Genomic DNA, 17,610 nt, shown 5'->3' with positions numbered 1-17,610 from the left:
GCCACTTCACGTACAACATGAGCTGGTATACCATCCAATCCCACAGATGTATTGACATTAAGGTTTTGTAATAGACTATTGACCTCCATTCACTACAATTCATTCCCATATAAGCTGTTGGTTCTTTCATTCCTGCAATGTCACCACCTGGATGATATACTCTTGCAAAGTGCTTGCTCAGTAATTCCAGTATATCAACTGATTCGGTTACCTCTCTTCCTTCGGTATTCTTTAAAATCATTCTGTCATATACATTTTTTCTTTTGCTTGCAACGTATTGAAAAAACTGTTTGGGATTCTCTTTAGCCTGCATGGCTAATGTTCTTTCATAATCCGCTTTTGCTTTTCTTACCACACTCATTACCCTTCTGGCCTGCACTTTATACCATTCATGTACCTGCTGGTCACCTTTCTCCTTTAATTCCGTCCACAGTTGTTTCTTTTTTTGCAGCTCAAGCCTAATGATGTTATTCATCCATTTAATTCCTACTTGATTTATTATTCGGACTCTAGGTATGCAGTCAGCCATTGCCCCCTGGTAACACTTCTTAACTGCCTCCCCTGCACTATCAACATCCAGCCCTTGCTTTACATGCCATGGCACTGAACCAATCAAACTCCTAAGCTTTGCATACTTACCAGCCCGATAATTCCACATGTACCCTGTCTTAATTGTAAATTTCTTACCTTTAGCCATCTCCCAAGTCAAGACCCTATGATCACTCTCACCAATTGGTGGCAACATGGTCATATTTGTTTCAGCCAAATTCTCAGGTGCATTTACTAGGTCAAGCATTCTCTGACCCCAAGTATTTTCCACTACATGCTGTCGCAGATAGTTATCCCTTAATAACTCCATAAAATCCAATTCCTTCCTCCCATGCGTCCTCTCATTCTTCCAATCAATGTTAATGTTACCATAGTTGAAATCGCCCATAATAATTACCCTCCTTCCATTCATTTCTTCTATTTGCTTATGCATACTATCTCCATCTATTCCATCTCCTGGTCTATAGCAGCACCAAATTGTATATTTTGTTCTGCTAGCTTCAATCTCACACCAAATAGCCTCAAATGTGCCCTTTTCTCTATCCTGCAGTTCAACTTCTATTCTCCTTGGCTGCAGCTCATCAGCTATCATCATTCATTCCAATAACCTGTGGCCTGGAAAGTGCCAACCAAGGCCAAAAATTCTTCCTTCTTGTTCCTAATACTTCTGGCATTAGTACATATGAATTGCAGAAGCCCATTTGTCCCATCCCTATTTTGATGCCTTATACTAACTATCCCATTCTGATTTGTTGTCTTTCATACTCGCTCGGGCATATTACACACATTCATACACTCAACTATCTTCCTAAAGTCTGCATATCTACTCCCCCCCCCCCTTCCCTTAATAACTCTAGTTTCCCTGATTCTGCACATCCACTTCATTCAACAACACCTTTTCAAGTCTCCATACACCAAATCCATTCAAATGCAAACCATCCATCTTATATAAATCCTTTCGCCCATCGAACTCGCTCCACACGTCCACGAATTCCACACCATTCCTCCTGCATAATCCACACATAAAGTCATTAGCAATTTTGGCCCTCCTCCTATACTCTTCACTGTCATACTGTGGCAACACACTCACAGTCCTAACTCTCTCACTCTTCTCTTTTGCTACCTCAAGTAATTTCTTCAAATCCTCTCTCATAACCATTTTGTCTCCTTTCAAATCATTCGTTCCTGCTACTACTATCAATTCTTTCACCCCTCTGCTTTTGCGCTCTAATAGACTCGCTTAGATCCTTAATATTCGCCCAGGTTGGTACGATTTTGTCAAACTGTCATCTATCACACCTCTTAGTAAGAATCTCCATACAACACTCGCTCTTTCATTTTGTTTACACTCACAATCATACTCTTATTTTTCTTATACTTTTGCCGTTTGTTAGTTAGTATGCTCGGTAAACATTTTTGCCAACACTCCTCCAGCTGCCGATTCGCCCTATGTATCACTCCACGCAGTCGTGTGATCTCACTCATTGCACCTGTCTCATCATTTTTATTATCCGTTAATCCATTCATTCATTCTATATTTTTACCTTCATTCTCACTTTCAACGCCGCTCTCACAGCTATCTGGTACTACCTCGCAAATATCACTATTCATACCTCTCATATCACTATTTTCTACATTCTGACTTTCAACAATGATATCACTCTCACGACCTGAAACACACTTTAAATGCTCACATTCCTTAGACTTTCTGCACATATTCACTCCACTATCATTGTCTAACCAGACTCCAACCGCTCTCCTCAAAGCATACATCTCACAAACTGTATACTGAATAAATTCCTTTATATTAAAATTTTTGAACAAAGATGACAATCTGTACTCCATTGTATTCCTTCTTATCGGCACCATGTGCATGCTATTAATCGTATCTATCAAATTAATAATTGAAATAACTCAGAAAACACACAAAAATCACACAGATATGCTAAGATACGAAAAGTAAACAATGCTACTTAAGATTCAAGCAAATTTACCAATTATTACTTAAAATAATACTTATCTTTTCAGGAGCTCTCTACAAACGCTACACACCATATAGTCCTCTAGTGTATGTATATTGGGCGCGTATGTTTTGCTGTGTGTTATAGGAAAGGATACTACTCAGACCAGTCTCTACCCTGTTGTAGTCTTATCAGTGGAAGCTAGACCAGAAAGGAAACGTCATTTGCATTATGGGATGGTTTGGCAATTGATGTGAAGTGAAAAGCTTCTGTATACAAGTTACTTCATCATGAAGATACTTCACGTGCGAACTCTATTTTCTTCCACAAGGATTAACCAAGAATATAATTTCTTGGTAAGCATAATTTACTTTGTAACCAAGTGGAAAAACTTTCTACAATTTTACAATGTATATTAATATCCCATCTGGTCTCTCAGTGCTATTAACATCAGACTTATATAAAATTCTAAATTTCTCCAGTTGTTTTAGAACCACTTTCCCTTCCACATGAAATACGCTAACAAAATACTTATTGATCATTTACACTGTATCTTCTGCAAATGAGATCTGTGTTTTATCTCCAGCAACTAAAATCATCTTCCACATTCACCCTTTTTCTACTGTCTGTGTAGCTAGCATTTTTCTTTGCTGTTTCATTTAGTCAGGTCTCCTTTCATATTCCAATTTTTCTTTTCCAACTACACTAGACATTCCTGACTTTTCCTTTATATTCCTCATGCTACTGAATATCATCTTGTTCTTTATTCCTCTTTCTTAACATCCTCTGTCTTGCATAATTCCATGATTCATTCATGTCATCCTGCCTTTATTTATTCTCCTCATCTTAGGGATAATATTCATTGTGAGATTTTAAGTATTACGCTACAATAGGAAGTGTGAGTTAAGAAGCAGAAAACAGAGGATAGTAAAAAAAAATTTTTTCCCTTTCCATCTTCTTTGCATAAAATAACATCCAGTCATATCCTCATTATTCTCCCCCTTTCTTTAAACTAAGGGTAATTAAGCACAACATAATTTGATAAAAATTAATATTATTATTATCCCCTTTTCTCATACACTCAGCTCATGATACTGTGCCTTAAACACACTCATATTCTCTGCAGACACCACACTCTCAGGCAAGGCATTCAAATCATTCACAACTCTGCATGCAAAAAAACCTTCTTCTCACCCCCTTGCTCATGCCCTCCTTATACAGCTTCTAGGGATGACCTCTGGTTCTTCTCTGATATCCCACCATTTTCTGTAAAACCTCTCCAACATAGACCCTATAACAACCTTTTACTAATGAATGTTTATTTTCTTGATCATCAAACTAGAGTAATTATTTGGACAATAGATCAAGTGTTAACTAATAAATATTTATTAAACCTACTAGTTTCACCAAACTTTAGCTTTTGTCATCTTCAGGGTACAAGCACTTAGGTTAAAAAACATTACACAAATATGAATAACTGTAAAATTCTAACGATTATAGTTGCAAACTGAAATAGCATTGAACATGAGTGATACATGTATCGCGTGTACATGATTAACTAGTAGTTGCTAAGGAACGTTCTGTAGGTTGCATTAAAGTTCATTTCCTGTGTGTTAAGAGATCTAATTAGGGTTTTCCATATCTCTGGGAGTATTAAACCTTGGTTCCTGTTAAGGTTATCAGCAGAGCGAGTGACTGTAGCTGCTGCTTTAAATATTCGGGAGTGGTAGTCTTCTTCTATATAAGGGGAACAGCTTTTGTCCCACTCAATGACATGGTTTGTTATAGAAAAACGAGATGACAGGCCTGATATGTCTTGTCTGTTGTTTTTGACTTAACCAATGTGCTCCTTCTGTCTAATTTCGAGGCTTCTTGATGTCTGCCCGATGTAACTTGAACCACATGAGCATGGAATATTGTAAACTCCATCATATTTATAGAAAGGATGGTTATCTTTTGGAGATCTTAGTAGTTTATGGATTGTAAACCCTTTACTAACTTGACAGTCTCTATCATATCACTCCTCTTCCTACTAGACTCCGTAAATTGCATCTTCTCAACCTTACCTCATATTCGACATTCCAGAGATCAGAAACTACCTTAGTCAGTCGCCTCTGGACCCTTTCCAACATCTCTTCATCCTTTTGAAAACCAGGTGACCAAATCTGTGCACAGCAGTCCATATGTGGCCTAATCAAAGACTTATACAATAGAACAAGAATCTCCTTACTTCTACAAGTCAGTGTCCTCTGCATCATTCCCAGAATTCTTTGTGTTGTCCTCACACCTCACAATTTTGGCAATGTTGTGTCCCCTAAATTTCAGATCCTTATCTACTATCACTCCAAGATCTTATTTCCTCCACCCCCAACAATATATCCCCACCAAGCGTAAGTTCTACATCCCACCTTTGTTTCCCAAATTTTAAAACCTTACATTTTGCAACATTCAACTCGCATTCCCATGCCCATTAACTCAATTTATTCAACTCTTCTTGTAAGGCCACAACATCTTCTCTACTCTTCATAGTTCGTCCCAGCTTTACATCATCTTCAAACAACTTAATATTCCATCCAAATCTTTGCAAATATCATTAACATACATTGTTAAACAGCAGTGGCCCTAAAAGAGACTCCTAAGGCACATCACTAGTAACTTTCCTCTTCCGGGATATTATTCTCCCATACACAACTTGCTGATACCTATCAGATAGCCAGTCTCCGATCCAATGCACTAATCTAATATCCAACCCCCATCCACTCTAGTTTGACTATCAGCTTATCATCCAGTAATCTATCAAAAGCAAAGTATACTACTGTGTATCCCTCTCCTCTGTCCAAGAAAGCCATCACCTTATTTTAATAAGTAGATTACTAAAACATGAGTTCACTTTAGCAAATCCATGCTGTCCATCAAAGATAATACCATTGTTTTCACCCCAATTCTGGATCCTATTTCTTACTAGTTTCTCCACAAACTTAACCACAACACTATAATTTGATGCTTGAGTTCTATGAGCTCCCTTATGAAGCAGCACAAATCTTGCCCTCCTTCCACTCCTTTGAAACTTGACCCAGTGCAAGACTCATATTAAAAAAAATATGTCAAGGCAGATGTCAACTTCCTGGCACATTCCTTCAGAATATGTGGTGATATATTATCAAGTCCCACAGCCTTATTAACATCAAGTTTGCTCAATTCCCCATACACCTCTTGCTCACTTACAGTCAGTCTCTCCTCCCCATCATCAACTGCTCTCAATCTCTCCATGATGTCACATTCACAAGAATGAAAGACCTTTATGAACTGCTCATTAAGTATCTCCAATATATTGCCAGACTGGTTGACCAAGTGGATAGCGTATTCACTCTCTAGCCAAAAGACTGTGGGTTTGAATCTCACCGTGAGCATGGATGTTTGTGATTGTCTGTGGAAATACTAGTGGTGATCAGCTGCAGATGGCGTTGGTGATTGAATGATGGAGACGGAGTTGTAGAGCAGGTGCTCCTCTCTCGATAAGTCCTTGGACTCCCTAGAGGTGTCAAATAATAATAATATTTTCTGCAGCAGTTGTCCTTAACTATGTCATCCTTCCATAATCATTCTTTTTTTTTTTCTTCTTTCTGGCTACATATTGAAAGAACTCCGTAGGATTCTTTTTGGCTTCATTAGCTAAAAATTGCTATCCTTACCAACCAAGTCGCCCTCATTGCCTGGTGTTTGTAATCCTCATGGAATTGGTTATTAACACTTCTCTTATTCTGCCTCCATAATGCCTTTTGTTTTTCTCTGTATCACATGCTTAATCTCAGCATTCATCCATTTCCACCTACTTTATTTAACCTTCTGACCCTTGGAATACATATAAACATTGCTTCTACTAGATGGTTCTTGAATATCCCCCAAGCTGCATTGATCTCATTTTCAGCTAACTTCTCATTCCATGCTACAACTGCAAGCTTTTTCCTGAGCTCCTCATAATCACCAGCCTTTAGTTCCACAATATACCCTTTTCTCACAAGGTCCTTTGCACTGCTGGCAACAACCCAGGTGATTGCTTCATGGTCACTCTCACTAACTGGAGGGTGACTTGACCTCATCTATAATAACATCTTCTGATGAGACGATCAAATCCAAGACCCTCAATCCTTGTGTCCCTCTTTTCTAAACTTTTAACATTTTTTCGCTGCTGTTTTACAAAGTCCTTTTCTATCAGACGAGCACTCTTCCTCCTCATTGCATTCTTGCTACTAACACTTTCAGTTATCAACATATTAGCACTCAAGTCCTCATTCAGCTCACACTTTGTACACACCCTCCTTCCATCTGCCTTAAATATCCACAACTTATCTATATAATCATATAGCACTCCTCACATTTCACGAAACGACTGAAATCAAAATTGAATTCCTGCATGGACAAAGCTGTTGCCACCTTTCCTTTGTCAGTTACTGTACTATGCTCTAATTTCAACGAATTTTAAATAAACTTAACAAAAATTTCCACACACTAACAACACTGCAAGCGCACAACCTTTACAGCAACTCTTACTTATGAACATGCATTCATATATTATTAATTATTTCAAAAATCTGAAATGGGAGTCCTCTTTTCACACTGCTACTTTTCTTGCAACACTATATGCCAGTGGTGGCAAACCTTTTTATGTGCACATGCCAAAAGTTTATATATCGAGTTGCTGATGTGCTGGCGCATGCCAAAAATTTACAAATCATTATAAATATAAAATATTATAAATAATATTTTATATTTATTTATATATAAATTTATAATACTATTCAGTGTAAAATTTATTATTGTATTATTAAATTGATTTTAATGATGTTGGTTTGAAAAAAAAAAAAAAAAAAACTAATGAGAAAAATATTTATGCATTGTAACTCACCATAGAAGTCAGCTGAGCAGGGTAAGCAGCAGAAGGATGTCAACTTGTCGGCGAAATGCTTACCATATTTACTCGAATGTAACTTTCCCTCGCTTATAAATCGCAGCCCTGATTTACGAAAAAAGTTTTGCATATTACCTCGCACACGAAAAATGTTTAAACATGTTCACGTTAAGGCGATGATAACTCGCTCCAACCTATAACAACATGCCCTCCCCAACAGACATTATACTGCAGATGCAAGAAAAACAAGTGTAGTTTTATTGTATCCCTGAATAAGGTACAGAGGCTTTTGCAGTCTGTGTAATATATTTCTCAACAAACAGAGTGATTCATTAGTTAGAGCTGTTTTTATTCCAGCTATCTCTAATTGCACTATTATTGCCCCCCCCCACAGAAACTATCAATATAAAATTATAACGGAAAAAACTCACGTACAAAGATTATTTAATGGTATAATTTTCGCCTGTGTGTCACAGGCATCTTCAGTACATTAAGCTCAAATTAAACAATAACTGACAATTCCAAAAAGCACCACCTAAGTAGCTGGTGTAAGATAACTAAAAAGGTCAATATATTTCTTAAAAAAAAAAAAAAATTAATACAATAAAAAGTTAGGAAAGATTAGCTGATTTGTAAAGTACTATCTCCCATAAAGGGGATAGACGTAAGCCGTCGGATCTGTTTAAGTTAGGAGAATGAATTAGAGTTTCACGTTTCTTTATAAAGGCATTCCATGAGAAACTGACTTTTGTGGAGAACTCTTGTCTTTCTCCAATGAACTTTGTGTCTAGTGAAGATGGCATGTTCTGCAAGTCCAGACTTTTCAGGTTTAAAGTATTCAATATAAGATTGGTGTTCTTCTAGCCGAATAGAGGCAGATCTTCCCGTTTGTCCGAAATAAGCTAATCCACAAGAGCACGGAATCTGGTAGACACCTGGATGATTAAGATGTGGAAGCCTGTCCTTAGGAGAAGTGAGAAAGGTGGAGATTTTTCTAAACGGTCGAAAGGCAACAAAAATATTCAGTGGTTTTAAATCTTTTGCTATACGTTCACTGATGCCTTGTACACAAGGGATAGTAATGTGCGTTATTTCTTCTGTGTTTGAAGAGGAAGACATATTAAAACTACTCAAAGTTCTTTTAATGAAGCAATTCTTATAACCATTAGATAGAAAGGAAGAAGTTTTATATTGTAGCTCTTTCTGTAAAAGATTGTCTAAAGAACAAAAGGAGTGTGCCCGATGAACCAGTGTTTTAATAGTTCCTGCCTTTTGACTGGGATGGTGATGAGATTCCGCATGGATATAATGGCCTGTATGAGTCTTCTTTCTATAAACTGAGAAATGTAGGTTACCATCTGGTTGGCGAAGAATTAGAAGGCTAACTGCTTATTTGATTCTACTTCTAGGGTATATTTTTGTTGCCTTTCGACCGTTTAGAAAAATCTCCACCTTTCTCACTTCTCCTAAGGACAAGCTTCCACATCTTAATCATCCAGGTGTCTACCAGATTCCATGCTCTTGTGGATTATCTTATTTCGGACAAACAGGAAGATCTGCCTCTATTTGGCTAGAAGAACACCAATCTTATATTGAATACTTTAAACCTGAAAAGTCTGGACTTGCAGAACATGCCATCTTCACTAGACACAAAGTTCATTGGAGAAAGACAAGAGGTCTTCACAAAAGTCAGTTTCTCATGGAACGCCTTTATAAAGAAACATGTGAAACTCTACTTCATTCTCCTAACTTAAACAGATCCGACGGCTTATGTCTATCCCTTTTATGGGAGATAGTACTTTACAAATCAGCTAATCTTTCCTAACTTTTTATTGTATTAATTTTTTTTTTTTTAGAAAATTTATTGACTTTTTAGTTATCTTACACCAGCTACTTAGGTGGTGCTTTTTGGAATTGTCAGTTATTGTTTAATTTGAGCTTAATGTACTGAAGATGCCTGTGACACACAGGCGAAAATTATACTATTAAATAATCTTTGTACGTGAGTTTTTTCCGCTATTAATTTTGTATCGATATGTCTATTCACGGTATACCTCTTTTAAAACTCACAGAAATTATGCTGTATAGACTCAAGGAAAACCATGTGTTACACTGAAATACAGTATCTAACTAAAAACTATTGTAAATTTTTCAATTACATGAAGTAAGTGTTTGTTTTATTGCATTTGAAATTCTCGATGTCATTATGACAGATCACAAAGGCTAACTTCAAATAAAATTCTACCACAAATTGGAATGTCATATAATGACAGCAACCATACGTCCTTTATTTAAGAGGACAATCCTTTATTTCACTGCTCTGTCCTTGAGATTTTTTTTTTTCTAACATGGCCATTTTGTCCTTGATTTTGTGAATTGAAATGGTAAATTGAATATTGATGCGAACATATTTAAAGATGAAATTCATAAATTTTATCAAACCTGCATTGATTATTTAAATAACTGGGACAGCTGTTTCGTGGAAATGAAAGTATTTGAATGGGTCCTACTATGAGAAATCCCTCTGCGGGTGAAGATTGAGGAAAGTGTTTTGTTCATTTCCAGTCACTGGAACTTAAATATAAATGATGGCAAACTATTTGATGAAATTTCGTGTATTAAAAGTTATGTCACCAGTGAAAGGATCGAAGAATGGTGACAAAATGACAAGTCCTGCTGACGTAGATGGGTTGAAAATTTTAAACATTTTGCAGAAAAACATTTTAAAAATCGTTGACTTTTGCTTATGTCTCGCTGGATCTAATGCCCCCCCCCCCCCCATTGAACGAGTATTTTCATTAGTGAGCAATATGTGGACCAGTGAAAAAATCCAATTAAAAATCAAAACATTGAAAGCACGCATTTATACCAAATGCAACTTTGACATGAATTGTATACAGTTTTATGAATTTTTAAAACACAAACCTGATTTATTAAAAAAAGTTCATTCTTGTGAAAAGTATCAAAACTAAAAAAATTTAAGTAATAATGTGATTGTTTAAAATGCTATGTATATGCTTATATTTTACAATAAAAGTTATAAAACTTTTTAGTTTTAGTGAAACAAATAAATGCAACCTGTTTTTTTTATTTTTATTTATTATGACACAATTTCTGATTTGTCCTTTATTTTCTCCAAAAAAATATGGTCACTGTACATATAATGCATGTGTGAGTTTGCCTGCCAGCTTAAAACGCAAACAAGCAGGAATAAAATTCAACCAAGGGTTGAAACTTTGTGTGAGTTGAGCCTGCCGGTAATGAGAAGTTCCGTTGGAACGATAAACGATACCCCGTCGTAAATGTGTTAAAACTAAGAAATATATAGTGAATGTTGTTATGACAGTTTCAGATGTTATGGAATTCGGTTGAAGAGAATCAGCATTTCAACTCAACACTTGTTGGTTGCCTATGCCTTTGGGTCGCATGATCTTTTGTTAATACTGCACCAATCATATGCACGTCTTCATATCTGCTCTCTCTCGTGTAAAACAAAATTTAACTTGTACCTATTGTAATAACTAAAAAAAAAATATTAAATAATTTATAAGCATATAAAAGGATATCACCTGTAAATCGTTCCCGTGCTAGCAAAATTCTCAGACGTGCCACCTGCACGTATGCCATAGGTTCGTCATCTATGCTATATACGAATAAATGCTCTAACATTTTTTTTTTTTTGTCCCTGAAGGGAGTAGATGTAGCTCTTTTATCCCAAATAACTTTTGAAAATTGGTGGGCAGCTAGTCTCAACATTTGAGTCATTGAATGTTGATTCCATAAATACCCATAAATGATTTTCAAGCATTAGTTTGAGAATACAGCAGACATCTTGCCACCATCTCATGATCCTAAACCTTCTTGTATTGTTGTACAAAATATTGTGAGTTTCATAGTCAATAATTTTGAGATGTGTTTTTATTATTATTTTTATTATTATTATTACGTGACACCTCCAGGGAGTTCAAGGACTCATCGTGGGAGGGCACACCACTCTACTTCGCTAAGTACATCTCTTCCTCTCCACTACTTAATTCTCCAAATATGACACCACTACCGTCAATGGCATCTATCGCCCATTATCACCAACAACAGTATTTTTTGTCTGTAAATTGCGTGTGTTCTGAAGGCCGATTTGTCTGTACGCGGGATGAAAATCCCAAGTTTCCAGGAGAAAAAAAACCCTGCTACCACCGTATGAGATCGGCTAACTTACCTTCAACTGAAAAAGCCCATATGAGGATTCCCATCGTCACGATGAGAATCGAACCCAGGTCTTTTCCAATCGAAGGGTACAAGGTTCTGCTATGCTTCAAATTGGCTCTACAGCGGCTAATCTAAAAGATCACTTAAATTGAGAAGTGGCAGAAAAATAGTCAGAAAAAGTTCCTGTGAGTCAGTGATGCATCAAATCTTTAATGGTTTTTCTGATAGTCTAGCATTATGATTCAAGAAATGTTGCAACAAGACAACACAGTCACCTATTAATTATTATTACTAGGTATTATTAATGTGTTACTTGCACAACATGTTGCCACTTGTGTGGAATTGTTCCTTGTCATATTGCTACTTTTGAGTATTTTTATAATAATTAACTGTATTTTTGAATTAAATGAAAAAATTCTTTATGTAGAAATTATATAACACCAGAACATTTGCACCCACTTATTTCATTTTTTAAAGATAAAATTGTATAATATTTTGATATCTATTTTATTTTTTAGTATACCACTGGATAGAGGTGAATGTAAAAATGCGAATGCTTAATATGGGGAAACCTTCAGAAGTTAAGAAACTGAATGAAAATATGGCAATTGAGTTGGGTGCAGAGCTGTTGGGAGAGACTATTATCTTTACCATAGCTGCTGTTTCTATTACTGCAGAGTATATTCGATCATTCAGGAAAGAACGAGATAAAGAAACATCACGAGAAGAAAGATTTGTAACTCTAGAAAATGAAGTAGAAGAATTAAAATACACAATAGAGAAACAAGATGCAGAAATCAGGCATCTAACACGCATATGTCATTCTTTTCAGAAGAGAACTAATTTAAATTCTGATGTGTCAGAATCTAAACCAGAGTCGAGTCCAAAATCATTAGATGAGCAAAAGAAAGGTTTTATAGAAAAAGCAATTAATGATGTTAGCAAAAGTGTGAAAGGAAAAACTAAGTGATTAGAATTTTTTATTATAACTTTTAATAGGAGTAAATGTTGTTAGGAAAATTCATATCCACCAATCAGTATTAATAATTTAGATATGTACTTATTAATATAAAGCCCAAATTTCTAGAAAAAAACTTGTATATATCCTTGAAAAAACAAAATGTCTTAACTTATTTTATAGAATTAGAGATTAGTGTTCTTAATGATGAAATAAATATACTTTTCTGAATTACTTAGTTCTCAGTATTTTTTATTTCAAAGAAATTTTTACCTATTACTTACAGACTTACTTCATTTTGTATGCTTTTTGTTTTTTAACATGTACAAACTGACTCAGATTTATGCTTATAATGAGAAAATTGTCATTATTTTTAAATATTAATCTTATTTTGCTTTGCTTTTCTTATTCATGATAATTTATTTTCCTTCATATTAAAATAACATGAAAACATTAAAAAATTATCACTGATGCTGTTTTGTTTTATATTCTTACCTGGTTATTGTTCTAATTAATTGGGCATTGCATTTCGAGGCTCATTGTAGGAGGCCTGTAATAACTATTATTCACATAATACTTTTTCATACCCCTTTTTGAGCTCATTCAGTGACACAGCACTCATCACTTATGGTATCACATTCCATTCATTCACCACTTGCATAGCAAAAAACCTAGTCCTAACATCCTTGCTCACCACACTGTTATTCAACTTGAAGGCCCCCCCCCTCCCCTTTTGTTCTTTCTTTTTTTTTTGTCATATATTGAAAAACTGCTGTATCTGTTTTGTAAAATCCTTTTAAAAACTTGCAGATTTCTATCACATCCCCCTCTTCTCAGCAAGCCGTCACAACCTGCAAATCTGTAATCTGTCCTATAGTAGTAAATGCATTCCAAAGCCATGTTATCATCTTGGTCACACATCTCTGAATCCTCTCTAACTCTTCCTCATTTTCATCCCATATGTGGTTCCATCAGTGCTTTATAAAAAAGTAACAATAACTTTCTTATCCCCTTGTTAGCATGTTTTTCAGCATTCATCTGATCCTTTTTGTGCTATTTGCATTACCAGAATGTGTTGTTAATGCAAGGAGTATTAAGCATTGTAAGATTCTATATGATAAATATATTGTCAGCTGAATGTGAACCTCCCATGATGAGTCTGATGATTCCATGGAGGGTGTAATAATAATAAAATATCATATTATTGTTTGTTCCTGAAGTCTGGCTTTCAGCTTGAACACAACTTGTGCTAAACCTTAACTACTGCTCCTGAGATACTGACAGGTCTATGATTGGTAACTTCTGTCCTTGTGTAATAGAAATAGCATGCCCTCCTTCCATTCCCATGCAAGTGCTGAGACTTGTATTAAACAACTGGATCACAGACACTACCATTTTGCTAGCACTTTCTCATAATACACTGGTAAATATTTCCATTGAATCCATGACTGTGTGCATCAAGATTTTTATAACATTCTAAGCACCCTTCAGTTTGCCTGCCTCTGTCCTCACGTTAGTGTCCATCTCATCACTCACTTAATTATGTCCACTAGGATGATGGATTGTCATGAAGTGATAACTTGATAATTTAATTTTAACATTGACATGTTTTGCTGTTTAATTAGCTAACAGCATTGTCAAGAAAAGCAGTGGAGAACATACACAAAGATCTGAAAATAACCTTTTCTTTTTTTTTTTTTAACAAAGACAGTTGTTAGCATAATAAATAGCTATTCATGCATGGTTTGTATTCGTCTTCATCCCATAGTCCACAAAGGACCATAGAGTAGATGTTAAGAAAGGAAATATTCTTTACAGAAATCATCCAATCAGTCCTTGATTGACACTTTGCTTTGAGCTCTGTTAGTGAAGTACCTGTCCAGTTTTTTTACATTTGTCTATCCGGTTTATTCTAGGTCTGTCTCTTTTTTGAGTTCCTGGAATATGTCCTTCAAGAACTTGCATTAGTAGAACCATTTGATTTGCTGATATGACCAAACTGCATAAGTTGTTTCCTTCTTTGTTATGATATTATCTCTTGGACTAGTGAAAGAACCAATTTTTGTCATTTCAATATTTGCGATGTGAGTGTATGATATCTTTAAGAGTCATCTATAGCACCTTATTTGAAATGCCAGCAACCTCTTTTCATCTTTTAGGAGAATCCAAGTTTCACTTCTGTATAGAAGTACTGAATTAACTAGCGTGTCAATAAGGTGAAATCTGTTTGTAATTATAAGTTTGTTATCTGTCCATAGCAGTTTCCTTGTTTGGAGTGCTGTTGCTTTTGCAATTTTTGTCCTAATATCCTGTCTTGATCTGTCATCTTTATTAAAGATATTGCCTACATATTTAAACTGATCAACTTTTCTATTGGTGTATCTTCATGTAGGATTTTTTCAGTTTCTGCTATAGCACTTTCTTCTTGGTCATAAGCACATATACTTGTCATTGCTTTTGATTTTGGAGTACTTACAGGGTGTTCGGGATAAATTTGACAGTTTCATAAGGAAAAAGAAAATCTTCTTTGTATCTATTAAATTTAATGAATTGACAAAAAAACATTACAGGCAGAGTTAATTACAATACTATCAACAAGATTTACTCAAAATAACCACCATTAGCATCGATCACAGCTTCAATTCTGCTTCGGAACCTCGAAAAAGCTGATGCTACAGTCTCCCTGGGAAGGGCCGCAAAAACTGTTTTAATTTTATCCATTAACTGGGCTTTTGTATTACTGGAAGTGCGATTGGTGTCTTTTTCAACTGCGCCCCATACAAAATAAACCATGGGGTTAAGGTCTGGGGAGTTTGGAGGCCAAACATTTGGACTGGTGAAGTCGTAGAAATTTTCAGACAACCATTTTTGACTTTTCCCAGAGGTGTGGCAAGGGGCCGAATCCTGCTGCCATACATACGGCCTACCATTGGCTACCCTTGTTATCCAGGGCTTGACTACAGTTAGCAACTCCACGAACAAAGCCCGAATTCCAATGCCAGGGTTCTTCAACACCTGTTCCTGCAGATTTGCGAGGAATTCTGCTGTACGAACGCAATCAGGTCGTCTGCTAGGGATCTTTCTTCTTGCTACATCCTCGTAGTCACCATTGCAAGTCTCTAGTTCATGCCTGATTGTTTTTACTGTATTCAGGGAGCATTGGGCAGCAGTCGTAATATCCTTATTTTGATGGCGGGCACGAATCATCATGATACAAGTTATTCTCTTCCATGATTCAGGTGGGTTCCAGCTATCCATCCTTTCTGACATCTTGTATATGAATGAAGAAGGGTCCAAACTTTTAAATGAAGAGAAGTGTGTGTTAATACATGTAACTTACGGAAAAATATAATTAATTATAAATATGTCAAATTTATCCCGAACACCCTGTATGGTTATGCCATTTTTTTAGAAAATAAGCTAATTTTGTGGTGATTTCCTGAAGATTTGATTTGTTTTCTGCTACATTGATGTCATCAGCAAGCGTTATATGGCTTATTCTTCTTCCTTCTATTACAAAGTAGACAAAATATTATTTTGTTGTCTACTTCGTAATGTTGCAGAATTTTCCAGAGGGCATCATGACAAATAAAATCAAAACTTTAGACTTTCTTTAGGTCAATAAAGTTATGGCACATTACTTTATTATGTTCTACATATTTTTCTCCAATGATCTTCTTCTTCTTCTGCAGCTTCTCCCACTTAAGTGGGGTCACTGTTTGTAATGAGTCTCCTCCACACCTTCCTGTCTTGAGCTGTCACCACATCCAAGTTCTTCATCTTCAAGTCCTCTTCTACCAGCTCCCTCCATCTCTTCTTTGGCCGCCCATGCTTCCGCCTTCCTTGCACATCCATCTGCATGACCCTTCTTCCCACATATTCGTCCTCCCTCCTCATCACATGACCAAACCATCTCAACCTTGCCTCCTGTATTTTCGCTCCTAAGTTGGTAATTTTCACTGTTCCCCTGACATAGTCATTTCTTAGACGATCCTTTCTGGTCACACCGCACATCCACCTAAGCATTCTCATCTCTGCTACTTCCATCCTGCTGATGTCAGTTTTCCTCAGGGCCACAGTTTCTATAGCATATGTCATAGCTGGCCTCACTACTGTCCTATAAATTTTGCCTTTCAGATTGATTGGCACCCTCTTATCGCATAACACTCCAGCCATCTCCCTCCAGTTCCTCCAACCCGCTTGTATCCTGCATCCCACTTCCTTCTCTCCTCCATCTTCTTCCACTGTTGAACCTAAGTATCTAAAGTCTCTCACCTTCCTGATGACATTTCCTTCCAGCTCCAGATCTGTCTCCTGGCCGCCCACTGCGCAACACATATACTCTGTCTTACTTCTGCTCAGGCTCATACCTCTCTCTTCCAGTACTTTTCTCCATCTTTCCAGTTTAGTTCCCACTTCTTCTCTTGAATCTACACACAGCAAGATGTCATCTGCATACAACATTGTCCAAGGCGCATCTTCTCTCACCTCCTCTGTTACCACCTCCATCACAATATTAAACAGAAATGCACTTAATGCTGACCGACCCTTGATGCAAGCCAACTGTTACTTGAAAACTTTCTGTCTGTCCCAAACAGGTCCGAACACTTGTCTTCACATTTCTGTACATTTCCCGCACCATCCTGATATATTTCTCCGGCACCTTCTTCTCCCTCAGACACCTCCAGACTTCTTGCCTTGGCAATCTATCGTATGCTTTCTCTAGATCAATAAATACCAGATGTAGCTCCCTTTGTTTCTCTCGATATTTTTCCATCATCTGTCGTAACCCAAAGATAGCATCTGTTGTTGATCTACCAGGCACGAAGCCAAATTGTTCCTTTGCAATCTCCACCTCCTTCCTCAATCTACCATCAAGAATCCTTTCTAGGATCTTCATTGTGTGGGACATCAAGTTTATTCCTCTGTAATTTTTACAGTCTTGTGCATCCCCTTTACCCTTGTAGATGGGTACAAGAGTACTCTCCCTCCATTCCTCGGGTATATTTTCCTCTTGGCATACTTTC

The 17,610-nt window shown here is 36.5% G+C and overlaps 1 protein-coding gene across 1 annotated transcript in view; it reads left to right on the top strand.

Annotated features, from left to right (window-relative positions):
• Positions 1-12,817, top strand: part of LOC150102645 (optic atrophy 3 protein homolog) — a 107,165-nt gene extending 94,348 nt beyond the window's left edge. Inside the window, exon 2 of the mRNA XM_090399060.1 lies at positions 12,144-12,817. Within this exon, the coding sequence (XP_090255186.1) occupies positions 12,144-12,595 (452 nt within the window). The 3' untranslated portion in view covers positions 12,596-12,817. The remainder of the gene's footprint in view (positions 1-12,143) is intronic.
• The last annotated feature ends 4,793 nt before the right edge of the window (positions 12,818-17,610 follow it).

The sequence above is a fragment of the Typopeltis vanoorti genome, chromosome 10 (assembly GCF_054136105.1).
Source record: "Typopeltis vanoorti isolate ZY-2024b chromosome 10, IOZ_Tvanoo_1.0, whole genome shotgun sequence".
NCBI classification, from domain to species: Eukaryota; Metazoa; Arthropoda; class Arachnida; order Uropygi; family Thelyphonidae; genus Typopeltis; species Typopeltis vanoorti.
This window is presented reverse-complemented; position numbering and strand designations above follow the sequence as displayed.